The following is a 16,697-nucleotide window of genomic DNA, read 5'->3' on the forward strand; positions in this document are numbered from 1 at the left end:
ACCAAGTCATCGGCAGAGGTTGACGGTTTTCATATCCGAGAGATAAGACACCTGGTTGCTGGCTAGCCTTGGAGCGAAACTACTCAAAACTGTTGAATGTTGTTCAAGGCAACCCATTTATTTTGAAGGCGGAGATTGCGAGCATTTTATTATTAATTAACCTGAAATCAACTACCACTGAATATCAGCTTATGATTTGGGCAGTTCTCGACAGCGAAACTACGCTAACAACGTTGGTTATACTTTGTCAGCTTGGTAGCTTTAGAAACGGAACATAAGGGTAATTTGTTCAACAATTTTTAGTGCATTTCTGAGACTACGCAAAGTTAATAGGCAAGATTGAATATAATTCTGTAAAAAACTAAAAGAAATATAGGACCTGTATTGGAACAGTTCTCTTTTTTCATACTTTTTGGTGTTCATCATTGGCTGGCACGAAGTTACGCCCCCACTATTGCGGGGATCGACCAATCGGCGGGACGGATGATATGAAATAAATAGAATCGGATGACAAGATCCTCACAAAATACTGCAGCTTCATTGTTCCGCAAATAGTGAAATGCTGGAAAATGTGCATTGCATTGTGGTGTCGAAAAATCATTTTCGTTTCTTGTACGTACGTTGTTCTGTTTCAGCCTTGACTCCAAAGTGACGATGTTCAATGCAACAACCAGTTATCTTCAACAAAGGTGATAAGAGCTGCGCTGAAATCGTTAGTTGCCCCTTGCATGTGAGACAGACGCCTGCTGTGGGCGGAAACACGGATCTCGTCACACAAATATTATCTGATATCCCTGCTCATATAAGGCACCCGCTCATGTCGCAGTCAGGAAGCTGGCTCACTAGCAAGGTAAGCACGCTACTGCTCTTGTGCTGCTCTTTGGCGCGATATCATGCAAAATCGATTTTTTTTCACCTACTGCACGAGTGTTCCAAAAACAATGTTTAAAGCTCTGCGTCTACTCGTAAAACCTACATACAGGGAGTGGGCCCATATTCGAAGTTTCGAATACTAATCGAATATTGCACGCTAACGATTCGTATTCGTATTAAAAAAAATTAACTGTTTGATATTTCAGAATAGTTTCGAACAGTTAGTGCTGATATTCTGAAATACCGAATAGTTAATTTTCTAATATCAAAACTAACGAAATATTCGCAACAGCCGACTGTCGTGTTCCTGTTCTTCGTCAGCTAAACAAAGTAACGCAAACTGAGAGTGAAACAATTGAGCCAAAGTTTTCGAAGTAATGCAGAAACAAAATGGGCAGATCAAGCTTTGTTTCCGATTTCGCGCCGGAAGGCTGCATGACAACCTGTGATTTTTTTTAAAATTTTTGCTTGCAGTCTGTCATTTAGTGTTTCTTGCAGCCTAGTCACGTAGCAGTTCTATATTTTACGCTACAACAACTAATGTATTTTTTGCAACAGGTCTCGTTTACGTGTGCGCACGGCGCACAAGTCTTCCAGTAGCTTTTTTTTTCTTTCTCCAAAACTTCTTACCTTCTTTCGACATCCATTTATTTTACGTTTTTGGAAAGCTAGTCATACAGCAGCCATTCATTCTTGGATAGCTTGTTTGCAACCAATCTCTAAAAATGTTGAGAGGTCATTCATGCAGTTTTTTAATTACAATTAGTGATAGTTTATTTAAAACTGACCCTGACTGTGTGTTTGCGGTCTCTTTTTCACTAGTCAGGTACACGAGTAGTGCCTAACTACACCGAAATAAATGTTCTGTAAATATATGCGTCTGCGTTTGGTTATTAGATATTCGATTCGATATTTGATACTTACTGTACGCATATTCGATTCGTATTCGAGAAAGTTGATATTCGCTCACCTCTAATGTATACGTGTAACTTATAGCGAAAGTTTTGCGAAACGATGTACTCATGCGCCAGAACCAGCCTCGCTCGGAATGGTATGCAGCTAAACCAACGCGGAAGGGCTCCCTCAGCTGAAGGACTATAGTAAATCCTTGGCAGTCACACCGACCTTTTATGAGTTTTCTAAGTAGCGAGATTCACACACCTAAGGAACATTTATCAAAGATAGAAAAACGAGGAGAAGGAGACTCCGATGTAGTTTTAGGCAGGGCACATAGATTAAGTATATCATCTCGCACCTTAGTATAAACATACGTAAGAATGTAATTGTGAAACTTTAGATTGGGATACTGAAACTTCAGTAAATTATCATATCATTTGCTTACGGCGAGGTGAATGAGTTGGCTATAAATTGTGTACCTCTCTGAAGCATTGAGAGTCGCTCTATTACTATCTGAGAAGACAGGAAATGGGACCCTCAGAGAACAAAGTTCGCCTTTGATGTGCGATCATACTTTACGTTGACGGTTTCTCTCTCTCTCTTTCCCTCTCATACACGCGATCCGCGAATTGTTGTAAGAGCCGTCTGTGCGTAACAGTGGCAGTCAATGGGCGTCATGACACACACACACACGCAAACCTAAACGGAAGTTATTTAAAACATGCTTTCTGTAGGAAATCAATACGCGCTATTTTCATATCTCGGGCGTGCATCACTGTATTGGCCATTTATGTGCAAGCGCCTAACTATTGCACGTGATGGCCTATGCGTATCATTATTAACTGACATTGTTCCTACCGAGAAGCAGGGGCGTAGCCAGGGGAGAGGGGCTGAAGCCCCCCCCCCCCCCCCCCGAAATTTTTTCGTGCTGTCCATGCACCAAAAACAGCCCCCGGCGCCGCAAATCATTCTCGATTTTGTCTAGAATGTCTGTTTCACGTTCGAAAAGACATTTTAGCTTGAACATTGCGAACTCGGGCTGGATTTAGCGGCAACGCCCATGCACCGGTAGTCACATAACGCAAGGAACCCCATCCGAGCACAAAGTTTCAAGGGTGTTTTGATGGCGAGCGGGCTCGTCGCGGCATCTCGCGGAAGCCGCGGAATCTACGGGGCGCATGGATTTCAATTCCGAAACTTTATGGGTATTATGTGAAAAGTCCTCATAAACTTTTGATGCGAAAGGTGTATTGACATGTCCAAAGTCGTGCTTTAGCTTTTCAATTCCAGAGCCTTGTGGGTTTAATGTTATTACAAACATTTGACGCCAAAGGTGCATTGCCTTTTCTAAAGTCGTACATTGGAATATACGAGACAAGCCAAATCAACACACTATCAGTCAAGTTGACAAAGCACGGAGCGAGGTCCGATGAGACGAAGCGTTGTGGGAGTTCATTTGTACTGTCATGTCACAGAAAACAATATCAGCATTTTTTCACCTGCGCCAAAGCAGCCATGTCAAAACACTAAAGCCAGCAAAGGTAACTACGTTAATTATTTTTCTACTTTGACTTCTATTCGTGAGGACACCTTGAGCCCCTTGTATTTATCTTGTTCTCGCTACCCGCGGGCTGCCAGAGCCAGCCAGAGCGCATGGGTTTTTCTCGTGTTGCCCCGACCACCGCGCGGCGCACTTCGGTGCGCGTTCGTTTATATCTGGCGGAGGGGATTTTCACCTGGCAGAGTTTTGGACGCTTTCTGGCTAGCAGACAAGGAAAAGAAACAATGGTCGTTCGTCGTCATCACTGTGGGGACTCGACGGATTGCAACGCGTTCGCTTGAGCGCAACCTCTCTGGAATGTCTTGTCTCACCGGTGTAGGATACCGAGTAGTATGCGTATGGTTCACTGTGTACCAAGCGTCTCACGTTTTCTTCAATATTCCTTTGGTAGCCACATTAGGTGACCAAAGTAGGCATTCGATTATGGCCAACATATTTCCTTTGTGTTTTTTCATTTCGGTGACCCCGTCCCACAAAAGAAAAAAAAAGACATTCTTGCGGCGCAGCGAATTGTCGCATGGGGGAAGTTCGATTTTGTTACTTCTTGTTTTGCTGAAAGTAATGGGCGACCGGACGCTTCAGTTGCCGGATACTCTTATTATATTATTACAATCTCAATATCAAGTAATATAGCTGAAATAGCTGACCATATTATATTCAAACAAGCACTAAATGAAACATTCGTAAATTAATAACATTAACACTTCTTCCTGCATTTCTTCAGATGTCAGATTATTGTTTGTATAATGTAAGAATTATCGGCGTATGATGTCGAATTAGAAGTGATGTAAAGGTTGCATAGCATGTACTACCTCATATAAGGATATTCGACTTACAATGTATATTGTATATCATTGTATATTGTATATCAATTGTTCTCCCCCCCCCCCTATGTAATGCCCAATCTGGGCCTTTAGGGTAAATAAATGAAAAAAAAAATTATATGGACGCTCCAGGCGCATTCCTGCCGTCGCCCTCATGTTCCGTATAAAGTCCAGGGGCGGTAACATCGTGACCGCGTGTCGCATGCTGCATGTGCGAGTGAAAGCGTGGGGGCGGGGGAGGGGTGGCATGGGGGAGCCGACGATGGTGACTCAGTCTTGTGTGCGCAAGGGAGGAAAGCGGGGAGGAAGCGCACCGCCTTCTGTCGCGCGCGATACATAGGGAGGAGTGGAGGGAGGGGGGAGGGCCTTAGGATTTTGTGATCTGTGAATCTGTGATTGCGCAACATGTTTATTTGCTTTGTTTGACGCGTTATATACAGTGGCTTTTTCTTAGATATGTAGATTTATCTGAGGCTTATACGCATATTTTAATATCTTATTGCGAGGTGCAGTGAACTTTGTTTCCAGTGACACTTTTTTACCCTTTTTCAAGCGGTATCTTCACATTTCTAATGTACGAGGGCGAGTCAAATGAAAGTGGGCCAACCAACATCGAGCAATAATGGTTTTTTTCATTATCTGCGAGGCATACGCGTAGCACACAGGCATCTCTCATTTACAGAAGTGACGCGCAGGTGTGAGGCTAAATGCTCTTTAATGCTATAATACACTGGGTTGAAAATGGTCGCGTGACATAATGGACGCTCCAAAATTTGAACAGCGTGGTGTCGTCAGGTTTTTGACAGCTGAAGGTGGTTTCCCAAAAAGAAATTAGTCGCCGTGTGGCTGCCGTGTACGGTAAACATTGCATTTCATTGGCCACTGTGAAGCGTTGGAGGAAATGGTTCAAAGAAGGATGTGAAAGTAGCAAAGACGATCCAAGACCGGGCCAAAGCCACCATGCAATCACCCCCAACACAACTGCAAAGGTTGATGAGCTGATTCGAGAAGAACGGAGGATAAGCATCGAGGAACTGGCCGAGCATGTGAACATCAGTCAGGGTCCGGTTCACACCATAATTCATGAACATCTCGTTTATCGGCTCTTGTGTGCGCAATGGATGCCCAAGATTTTGAACCACTGCCAGAAGACGGAGAGGTTCGGCACTGCCCTGACTCATCTGACCCGATATCACAATGAGGGTGACAACTTCTTGTCTGCAATTGTGACCGGGGACGAATCACGGTGCCGCTACTATGAGCCTGAAACACGACGGCAAAGCTCACAGTGGAAACATTTGAATTCACAACCCCAAAAGAAAGCAAAGGCCGTCATTTCCGCCGGAAAGATGTTGTAGACTTTTTTTTTCTATCGTCAGAAGTTTTACTGATCGAATTTGCTAAACCCGGAGAGATTATCAATCGTTTCCGATATTGTGAAATGCCGGATCGGCTACGTGTCGCAATCAAGAACAAACGACGTGGAAAATTGACGAATGGGGACATCTTGCTCCCCGACAATGCCCGTGCCCACGTCGCTTATGTGGTTAGAACAAAACTGACAATGGTCAAGTGGGACACGCTGCAACATCAGCCATATAGTCGAGACCTGTCGCCTTGCGACTTCCTCAATTTGGGGCAGTTGAAAAAAGGCAGCTCAAGGGAACGAGATTCGTGTCGGACGATGCCGTGAAAGAGTAAGTTACAGTCTTTTTGAAGCAGCAAACCAAGGAGTTTTATGAGACGGGAATCACGCGACCCGTAGTCAGTCGGACTAATGTCTAAATGCTAGCTCATGGAGACTAGTTTTAAATAAAATACCCCGTTTGTCATATATTCGAATTGACTCACTTTCATTTGACTCGTATATTTTGCAGAACTCCTGCTTTTTATATATATGTGCTCTCTGTTGCGACTATAATTTCGGCGCAATTACTCACAATACACGACCGGTGACAGCTGCTCCTGCGCAATACATTGAAACAAATGACAGCGTCATTGAGATTTTTCCCTAGCCGTTGCATATGTAAAAAATGCAATCGCGGTTCTTGACTAACAAAGTTTCGTTACCAGATTTGTCCTCAACTTGTTCATTTTATGGCCTTTACATTTTTCATATCAGCGGCATGCACTGATTTGCTGGTTTCGAGCTGATATAGTTCTAAAGTTTGTGTGATATTTTCTTTACTTATTAAATAGACAACAAACACGGAAGCATTGATATCAGTTATTTTGAGCCCAATTTTTGGGACATACGAGTATATGCTTTTATGAGAAAATACATATTTTACTTGCCTTGACAGCGCGTAGCGTTCAAGAATTCGTTTGCAGCATCTTTGGCAATGGAAATGCAGTTATTATTCATGTATTTGATCCCTCGACAAATGGTATAAGGAGGAGGCCGATCTGCAACGTGAGCCGCCCCCGAACGAAATTTCTGGCTACGCCACTGCCCAGAAGTGCACATGTTGAATTTTATGTGCTAATGGCATGACATGCATGGCAACCTTTCTGCTTTCTTTCGAGTGCGTACGATAAGTGTCGAATGATGTTTGTCGGTGTCTCGAATAAAGTTGTCGGTCTTTCTTTGCCTGCGCATCTAGCTATTGTGGATTCTGCAGTACACACTCTTTACTCCGCAAGACGTTTCGTGCTACCTGTTCAAAGCTGCTTCGTTGATAAAGCCTATTATGTGATGAATAGCATGGTTTAGGTCTTTGCAAACTATACTGTAATGACATTCTTAACTGCATTATTGCGAAGGCGGCTGTATACAGCTGCTATTTGAATTTTGTATGCCATTCACCAAAAAGTTATAATTTATACCAAAATTACGGCTTGCCTTGCAAGTGCGTTTGATGACATCATGGCTGCCATACTTGATCTGATCGCGACAGCCTTGATTGCTTTGTTGTATTTTCTTCTTTCTAGATACCTGGTATAATGATTCCAGTACTCCTGTTCACCCTTTTCGCTGGTAAGTTGACCTAAAAGCACCGAATGTGTCCCTCCTTGCGGTAAGCCTGCACAATGCAGGTGGTACCCAATGCCGCCTTGTTCTCTTCTACTAATACAATGCATCCGTCAAAATGCATCTGACTGTTTCTGGAGTGTCGATAAATCTCTAGTTAATTTAGTTCAAAACGAGAAAAGAAATGCACATGCTTTAGGTTGCCATAGATTTCCTTAGTGATTACTTACTATTGGACGATGTGAAAGTTGTCGTGGCAGGTTGCATATATACACAAAAGGAATTTTGTCCCAGCTTGATTTAGAACACGCACCTGGAAATGAAAGAAATCCGTGAATCATTCAAAGGGCTGTCTGACGACAGCAATGGCGTTTTGATGATACCAACCACCAAACGACATAAAGGCGCTGCTGAGAGGAATCTACACAGGTGACACCTGAAGTGAATATTTTCCCATCTCAGCACGAACTAGTAGGCTAGTAGGCATGTACAGTACGTGTTTTACGCGTCGTTGTAATAAATGAAGTCGGTCGTATCTCGCACATGCTAACTATAAGCAAGGATAGCAATCGATGTCTTCGACGAATACCTCGAAGTCGTCTCGCTGGCGTCCTACGACGGAACTATGAGGAGTGCCTGGGAGATCTTGGGAGTTTGAGGAAAAGCTGAAATAGAATTTGTTCCTGCAAAAAAGGAATGAATGCCTTTCCTTTTTCTTTTTTAAAGCTCTGTCAGAGTAGGAATTTTAAAGCAAGGGACACATGATACGATTCCGTGTGCGATTCGCCCGTGGTCAAAGACGTTACAAATTATAAAACAGAGTAGCCACCTTTCCGACGTGCCACATGTGGTATTCCACGCTGCTGCGTGGTATGCAGCGTGAACTTTTATCTTCTCTCGACCCTGGGACATTGGTACGAGATAACCCATCAACTGCCTTCTTCAGGGGCCTTTGGTGCCACCGTCACCGATGCCAACCGCTACATTGACCAGGTGCTCGGTTACCAAATGGCTGACCTGGTACGTCGAAACCGGCTGGATCCACTCGCGGTGGCTCCCTACAGCACCAACCTGGGCGCGCCCGGCACGCTAAGCGCACAGATGCGCGTCGTCAACGTCACTGGTCTGGGACTCATCCGGCGCCAAGGCGACTGCGGCCGGCCCGGATCATCGGGACCCGGTCGCGTCACCGTCGGCTGCAACGTGGTCCTCAACCGCGTCGCCGTGAGCGCCACTTCCGACCTGACCTACTTGGGCGCGCAACGTCGCGTTGGCACCCGGGCCGACTTTGACACCAACCACGCGCTGGTCGAGGTGACGTCCACTCTTGGTCAGTCACCCACGGTCAACTTCAGGCTGCTCCGGCCACCCAGGCCGCGCGTCTCCTTCAGCGGACTCAGGGACTTGCCCCTGTACAGTGTCATCCAGAAGGGCTACGAACAAGAGCTGTCTCGCGTCCTTCAGACGCAGCTCTCGGGGCCCTACCTCGCCAACCTTGGTCACGCCTGTCGGGCCGTCCCCTTCCCACGTTAGCGTCCCACGCCACCGTCCACAAATAAAATAAGGTCTTCTGCTAGGAAGCCTGGATAATTTTTTTGTGCACATGCTTAGCTTTTACGTCGAGTTCAACATTATGAAAATAGCGTAGACGACATGCACGACGAGGCGAGGCAGACGACACTGACAGACGACACAGGCGCCATGTGTCGCTGCACTCGGTACGGGAACGAGGTCGAGTTAGACATCAGCCTTCAGTTTTTTTTTTTTTTCCTTAGCGCAGACCTTTTCTCTTTTAACGCCTCTTCTTGGTCATTAATGAATTATCTTAAAAGATAATTTTTTATGACCTTGTACTTTCAATATTACTTAGCAAAAATATCGTTGATTGGTATATAAACTTAGAAGAAGTTGCCAGCAAACTTCACGCATGGAGAATGACAAAGAGAACTGCTGCACTGACCTTGCTCTTCATCTGAAGAGACATATTGGTTCCTTATTGATTATTTACGCAGCGCAATCATAAGCACGCATGTCCAAGTTGCACACATAAAACGCTCGACGTTAGGCTATCAAAGGCGTTTGGACGTGGAGCTGTGGTATACCTAAAGAATACGCGTCAGTGGTGCTTTACTGTTTTCTCATTCGGACGTAACTTACTGGTATTCATATAAAAACAGCATAACAATTTGCGAAACGCAATAGTTACGTTCTCAATTACAGGCTTTATGAATATCTTAAGTTTGAGGCGATCGTTATGGGTCACCCATCCTGCAGAATTCCTTACGCAAGCACCTGCTTCGATATATCCGCAGTAAAAGCAGGGCCTCGGTTTCATTCATTAGGTACATGAGGCACAAAAACTGTACCCCGAATTCCTCATCTTGTATTTCATAGACACGCTAGACAGCCGGTGGTTTCTTGTTACCTAGTCTGTAGCTAAACAAAAGCGCCAGCTAGCGCAATAAATACACAGTTGTGAATTTAATAGCTGTCTTCACGAATGCATTTGGCGCAGCTGCTGTAAACCTTTAACGTCCCGTATAAACTAATACCGGATGATAATTTCTAAGTTTTCCAGAATGTTTCAAAATCGCCTGTTACAGATCACAGAATTCTAGTCCTTGAGCTGGATTATCTAGAGAAGCTCACATTACTTGCACGAGAAACCTAAACTAATTTTCAACGAATTAAAAAGAAAACCACTAGTTGAATTCTTAATTAATTACATTATGGGACATATTGTAATTTAAGAATTGTATAGCCGGTGAATTTGCAACGCGTATCCACTTGGAATGAATCTCCTGAGCGACACCAGTTTTGGCATATGCGCCATCAAACTCGCTGTAAAAATGCACTTTTGTAGAACGCACTTTTTAACAAAACGCTTTTTCACGCATTGAAGCATTGGGTGTCACGCTACTATCTGAGCTAACCAGGGATACTATGCAGTGGCCGAATCTTATAACGGTTCGGAAGGGGAACCGTTCACTTGGCCTCACCTGATTGGTCGAAATTTTGCTTGCGTGAGAGGCCGTCAGAGGCAGCGGGGTGGCACCACAAATTATGATCACTTCGCGCATGTGTCAATCATTTTCAAAGCAAACCCGTCGTTGGCTAAGAGCGGAACCGGCGAAGGGATATGTCCGCTTTGGGTTCCGTTGCTGTGGCTTGACTGTTGGCTCGCGACCCTGGCCGCGAGCGCCAGTCGCGCGACCCCGGAGACACGCAGGCGTGGCGCGCGTGCGCGTTGGTTGCTTCGAAGGCTATCACTTCCTTGTTGTCTGCTTGGTGTTGCTCAATTTATTTCTCAACAATTACACCGGTTTTGTACACTGACGCGTCCCGCTACCCAGAGAGGCGGGCCATGTGTTTAGCTGTAACTGACAATACAGACGCGCTTAGGGTGTGTGCGACAGTTCTAACAACGCACAGCTGCTCAGCAGAGGAAGGGGCAATAGCCCTGGCCATTGTCCATGCCTCGACCCTTTCCGCACAAGACACCCCCATCACCATAGTGACAGACTCGCAGGCTGCCTGCCGGGCCTTCGCGCAAGGACTCGTGACTGCACACACACATCGAATTCTCTCCTCTGTCCCCTCTCCCACGTTACACAGGGTGCGTATCGTCTGGACTCCTGGACACGCCCCTCTCTATGGTAATGAACGCGTTAATGCGGTAGCCGGAGGTCTGACTGGCCGGGCACCATCGGAAGAGCTGTCCAACCCAGACGACGCACCGCCAGAGCCTCTACAGTACACCGAGACGCTCGAGTACTACCGGCAAAGTCGCCATAACTATCCCCCTCCTCATCCTTCGCTTAATAGGGCAGATGCCGCTGTCTGGCGGCAACAGCAGACCAATTCCTTTCCTTGTCTCCACATCCTACATATTTTTCATCCCACTCATTGTCCCATTGTCCATTGTCCTTCCCATTGTCCCCACTGTGGGGCCAAACCCACGGTGTATCACTCCATGTGGGAATGCCCTAACCCTTCAGGTGTTCCTCCTATACCCAACCCTGCCCTTTCCTCTTGGGAGTCTGCGCTGCTCAGCACAAGCCAGCAGGAACAGCAACGGCTGATCCAGCGGGCTCGCGAAGTCGCGCATGTCAATGGAGCCCTGAACTGAGGGCCCCACTCATCGACGAAATTTTCTACTTGCTTTACGAAATAAATGTTTATTCTCTCTCTCTCCCTCTCTCTCTATGATTGCTCTTTCAGTGTCGACAACGGCTGGAAGTGCGATACGCGTTCGAAGAGATGACGGATAATTATTTGCGCCGCCTCTGCCGGCTTTCTAAGTAGACCTTTCTAAATAGATCGTATATCGTGATGTTCAATTTGAAGTTCCATTGCTCCTATCGCGCGATGTACCATGAAGCAGATCGCAGCGACAGCGGCGGCGAGCGAGTCATGTACGAGCCGATGACGAAGGGTGAAAAAAGAAGGAAAATTCATATAGACGGCTAGTAAAGGTGGCCCTATAGGAACCAGTTCACGGTTTTGTTGCGCTCGCTACTTAGGAAGTGCTGGCAGTGGATTCCTGATGCGTGCATCGTGCAAGCTCCTGGTAGCAGACGACATAGCGCTGCGCTGTGCCAAATCATTTACGCTTACGTTTTCCGAACCGTTATGAGATTCCGCCCCAGGATGCCCTGAGTTCCTTGCTCGCCTGAGTTTCCTCGATGGCAGACAGTGAACAGAAATAGCTAGTGCAGAACACGCGAAAGCAGCAGACAATAAAATGTCGCGACAAAACTACGTATGTCAACACGAGCGCACCCTGAGCATACCGCTTCCCCGTTTCAAACACAGACGACTGCTAGGGTAACATTACGCGCCAGCACCGCTTGTTATCAACTAAATATCGTCATACCATGACTGTACCGCTGTCTATCTACACATTCGGCGCAAGGCGCTTGCAACGCATTTCTGGGTTGTGTCACGGGTGTGTCTCTTCTTTCGGACATTATCTGTCTATCCGCCGTCGAATGCGAACAGTGCAGACACGGCGCATCCTCACGTCAACCATTTTTTTACGTGCGAGTCTTTATTTCGGAGAAAGCCCGTGTGGCCGGGTTTCCATTGCAGCTTCGTAGTGCTGTCGCGTGGACGACAATTTCTTTCTTTCGCTTCTGGCGTAAGTACTTTTTGGCGAATAGGGATCAAGGGGTCGAATTCACAAATCTTTTTGTTCGTAACTGCTGTTTGCTTGTTGGCTGGCCGCATTCGCTGATGATATGTCCGACATAACAATTGCATGGTTGGCATCTGGTCTTACGAACAGTTCTATCGTAAGAACATTTTTGTAAATAAGGGCTCAGGACCTTAATAAGGGCTCTTTAGCACTGGTCGGCTGCCTTGACTAATAATATATTCAGCATCAGGATTGACAAGAATTTTCTCTTACGAACAAACCCAGCGCAAATGCCTTTTTATGAACAAGGGCCCAGGTTCCTCGCAGAAAATTGCAGGAAGAAAGATATTCCTGAGAAAAATGAGCCTGTGTGTGGACGTTAATGCCGAGTTTACAACACACCAGTATGCATCGCATGGGCCCCTCTCTCCGACTTTCCAATCTGGACTACCCCGAACTGAGTAGCTTTCTGTCTTTGTTGTTTTTTCTGCCTATCATGCCGGGATAGCCAGGCCATACTTTTCGTATTTCACATTTAATAAAGAAAAATCAGCGAACTGTTCTTCGCCGGCTGTGTGTTGTTGTAGCTTTTAAGAACTATTTTGCTCGCCGCATTGGAATGACCGACAATGGTGCCTGTGATCAATGCGGGAGTTAGCAAACATCGAGCATGTTCTTTGTCGTTGTTCTTGCTACAACAGTATACGGCTCACTGCACTCTTGATTTGGTCAGGGCGGAAGTTCCGGCATGTCAACGAGAGTGGGCCGGGCCACCGGGGCCCCAGCTCTGAAAAAGAAGCAGAGAGAGAAAAAGAAATGCGGTGAATGAAGTACGTGCACGGGCCGGCACTACGCAGTCAAAGGCATTCGCACAAGACAGTCGTTAGAACTCACCAGAGTGCCTTCACTGCCTTCGGGGCCGTTGATCGGTGGGGACGCTGTTTCAGTAATTTTTGTTTACTCAGTGGTCGATCATCTAGTCTCCTCAATGCGTTGGACATAGAGTGTTGGCGCAGAGAACGGTGGTTTTGACCTCGTTCCTAACGCAGTTTATCCATGCCACAAGGTCCAAACAGGGTTTGGACCTTGTGGTGGCAAAAAAGAAGTGCTCTAGACCGGTATTAATACAAACTTTTACACTAAAATTGTTCGTAAGAGAGAGAGAAGGGAAGACGGAAAGGCAGGGAGGTTAACCAGACTGAGTCCAGTTTGCTACCCTACACGTGGGGAGGGGAATGGGGAGTGAAAGAGGGAGAGAGAACTTAGGTGTAGGTGTAAGAGAAAATTTTAGCCAGTACTGGGGCTGGACATATCATTAGCGAGGGCACCGGCCAATGGCAAAGAGCGCTTATGAACGAAAAGCTTTGTGAATTCAGCCCCTGTTTATGCGTGTATGTGAAACAGGACTTAAGTTTATCTCAGTGACAATGACAAAGAGTGAGCGAAATAACACGGAACCATACCAAAATCAAATCTTTGCGTTTTCTAATGCGGTTGTTAGATCTGACCCTTATATGCCTGAAACTCTTCGAGTTGAGCGCTTCTTAAAGATATGCGAAAATTATTGTAGTTGCCGAAACGATGTCGTTAGTGTACGCGCGCCGATGTGAAGCGCACTTACGTGTAAACACTTTCGTAATAACCTAGGTAAGAGATAAGCGCCGTATTCATAGTGAGGCGCATGGTTTCGCGTCCCCAGCGCGGCAGGTGCTTATGAAAGGCTCGTCTTCGCTTTCCCCTACATCATAAAAATAGACCCTCGGCGGCCTTTCTCCGGCCCCAACTGAGCAACGCCTAAAGCCAGGTCGCATGTGAACCGCAGGTGCTTGAGCAATGCGTGACGGAGGTTAACGGGCTGGAGAGAACCGCTCGAGAGGATGCAACAAAGACTGTACGCGTGTCTCCCGCCATCCCTCACTATGCAGCTTTGCTTCCACCGACTGGGCAATGCAAAATATTCGCGCTTGTTCTTCTATTGCCGTTATGACAAACGTTAAAGAATAATAGAGGACGTAAGACATGCTTTGTTGGAGTGGTAGTCAAGGATACCGGTGCGGCCACACGCATATACAGGGCGTTCCTGTTCACTTCAGCCATGGTTTAAGAAATGCACTCGGGTGCGCCATAGGAAAATATGGCTAAGAGGCAGGTTGTTGGCCACTGAATGGTGGAAAGCAAACTTTATTATTTTTTTTGCATTTTGTGTAATTGCATAATTAATCAAGCAAGAAAGAAAACGTAAAAAAACGAAAATGTGGCCAATTCTATAGCGTTTGCGCACTGCGATCGCAATGCTCTCACTCTAGCTGCGTGGGAACGAACTATTCGTTTAATGCTACTGCTGAAAAAGTGGTCACGTGGTCGGGCGTCGTTGATTTCAGGTTCTCGCTAAAGTAAACGGCCGCGCCTGTTGCTTTCGGCAGTGCAACCGAGACCAATCGACACACACACACACGCACACACACACACACACACACACACACACACACACACACACACACGCACGCACGCACGCACACGCACACGCACACACACACACACACGCACGCACGCACGCACGCACGCACTTGGTGATCCATGCGCTATTGCAAACTAAAGACACTCTTCGCCTTTTCAAATACTTTTCGAATATTTTACGAATATTAAACGAATATGTATTGCCTGCCGTTCAGCTTTCCAGCAAGAGCGAAGAAGGCCCGTGGTTTGGCTATGCCGCAGCGGAAAGTTAAACAGCCATGCCTGTGTAATGAATCTGTGGAAGCTTGTCGTCATCATAGTAGCATGCAGCCTAATTTTGCCTAATGCGATCAACGTCCTAGTAAACTTGTTATCGCCAGTTTTGACCACGTGCCTTCTGTTCATCCCAATGACGGCAGACATTGAGGAAAGAAAAAACTTTCAGCATGTAGAACTGCAGTGAATTGTTTTTTTTTCTTTTCTGACGTAATGTTTAGCAGTTATCACTTATTATTTTCCTTTTTTCTACCACGAAATCACAATAGCTGAAGTCCTTCAAATATACTGAGTGTTGATAAACAGAAGCGCCAGGTATACTTGACTCTCCCAGAAGTACCATTCTGCATGAAGCTTATTTGTTCAATACCACGTTTGCGGACCGAGCTTTTGCTTATTAATTAACTGCTTACCTCACTGTTATTATATAAACCTTTATGTACGTTTCTCTTGAGTGTACTTTTGTTCCCATTTCAGTACATGGGATGTTAATAACCTCTATTGCTGCCAATTACATTTTTGTACATGGCCTCACAACTAGCATTTGGCTGTGGGGCCAAATACTGTGTGCACACAGTTGTATTATTTAGACCACTATTGTTAAATAAAGAAACGTCAAACTTCACTTACCCCCCCCCCCCTCCTAATTTATTCCATGATAAATCGAATGCTAATGTCGTCTGCCACTGACAAATGTTTGATTCCGCTGCAACTGAACGGTGGCGACATCTGTCACGGCTACAGCGAAAACACAGTGTTCACCATAACGGTCACAGATTGCACCACCGTTCCTTTTCAGCGAAATCGACCAGTTTTGAGTGGCTTCTCGGCAGACGCCACGGATATATTCGGATTTGGTTTTATTATTTACCAAACTGGCAAACTGGTTAGGTGATCTCCGCAGACGTGGTATTAAATTAAACTTCCCGCATAATTGTACTTTGGTGCGCAATTTGAGCGGAGATCAGCTAGCAGTTTAGTTGGCAGAGTCATGTATACCTGGCGCTCCTTTTTATGCAACACTCAGTATTTCCATTCAGTTAGTCTTTAATTAGTCAAACTAGTGCAACAAGAAACGTTACGGCACCAATAGGAATGAAACAAATCAGTACGCTCGTGGGCGCTTTAATGAGTTACAGGAAATAAGAAAAGCATGCAGTTATTTTATGTCCCTTTCGCTAGGATTTCATGCAATATGGTGAACTGATCGTCGCATTTGGAATAAAATGAAGTTTTTGTTGAAGATGGTAATAACGCTATAAGATCAAGGTATTCCTTGATGCCTTCCCGCCTTTGTTCGATTTATATGCATAACGATCTTATTAGGAGTACTGATTTATCTCGTACTGCTTAGTGAGAGATTATGGGGTAGAGAGAAATTATGGGGTTTGACGTCCCGAACCAACTGGCAGGCTCCGAAATGTGCCAACATGCATGGCTTAATTTCGTGGCTTAAGCTAACTTCTCGCATTTTTGAAATCCAGTGATGTACTCACACTGCAGGATGCGTGTTAACACACGTGTTTGCTTTGAAACAAAAGAACAAATTCGGTTGTCCTGCCAAAAACTTCTCTTAGGCAAGTTGGCGCTTAGGCTTGCGTAGAATCTTGCCTCTCTTGTCTTGGCGTGTGGTTTAGAAGCGGGCAGAAGATATGACAGGGAAACGACAACTGTCTCTCATCTGCCTCATTTTTTCACGTT

At 45.7% G+C, this 16,697-nt stretch overlaps 1 protein-coding gene across 2 annotated transcripts; it reads left to right on the forward strand.

Moving 5' to 3' along the window:
* The first annotated feature begins 791 nt into the window (after positions 1–791).
* LOC126543799 (salivary anticoagulant protein P23-like) lies at positions 792–11,316 on the forward strand. 2 transcript variants are annotated; one of them, XM_050190924.3, is made up of 3 exons: positions 792–850; positions 7,087–7,132; positions 8,073–11,316. In XM_050190924.3, the coding sequence occupies exons 1-3, from the start codon at positions 818–820 to the stop codon at positions 8,657–8,659; spliced, it is 666 nt and encodes a 221-aa protein (XP_050046881.1). In that variant the 5' UTR covers positions 792–817; the 3' UTR covers positions 8,660–11,316. The 2 variants fall into 2 exon arrangements, with proteins under 2 accessions (XP_050046881.1, XP_050046882.1); XM_050190925.2 differs by lacking the exon at positions 792–850 and adding an exon at positions 3,222–3,311.
* The last annotated feature ends 5,381 nt before the right edge of the window (positions 11,317–16,697 follow it).

The sequence above is a fragment of the Dermacentor andersoni genome, chromosome 1, assembly GCF_023375885.2.
Source record: "Dermacentor andersoni chromosome 1, qqDerAnde1_hic_scaffold, whole genome shotgun sequence".
NCBI lineage: Eukaryota > Metazoa > Arthropoda > Arachnida > Ixodida > Ixodidae > Dermacentor > Dermacentor andersoni.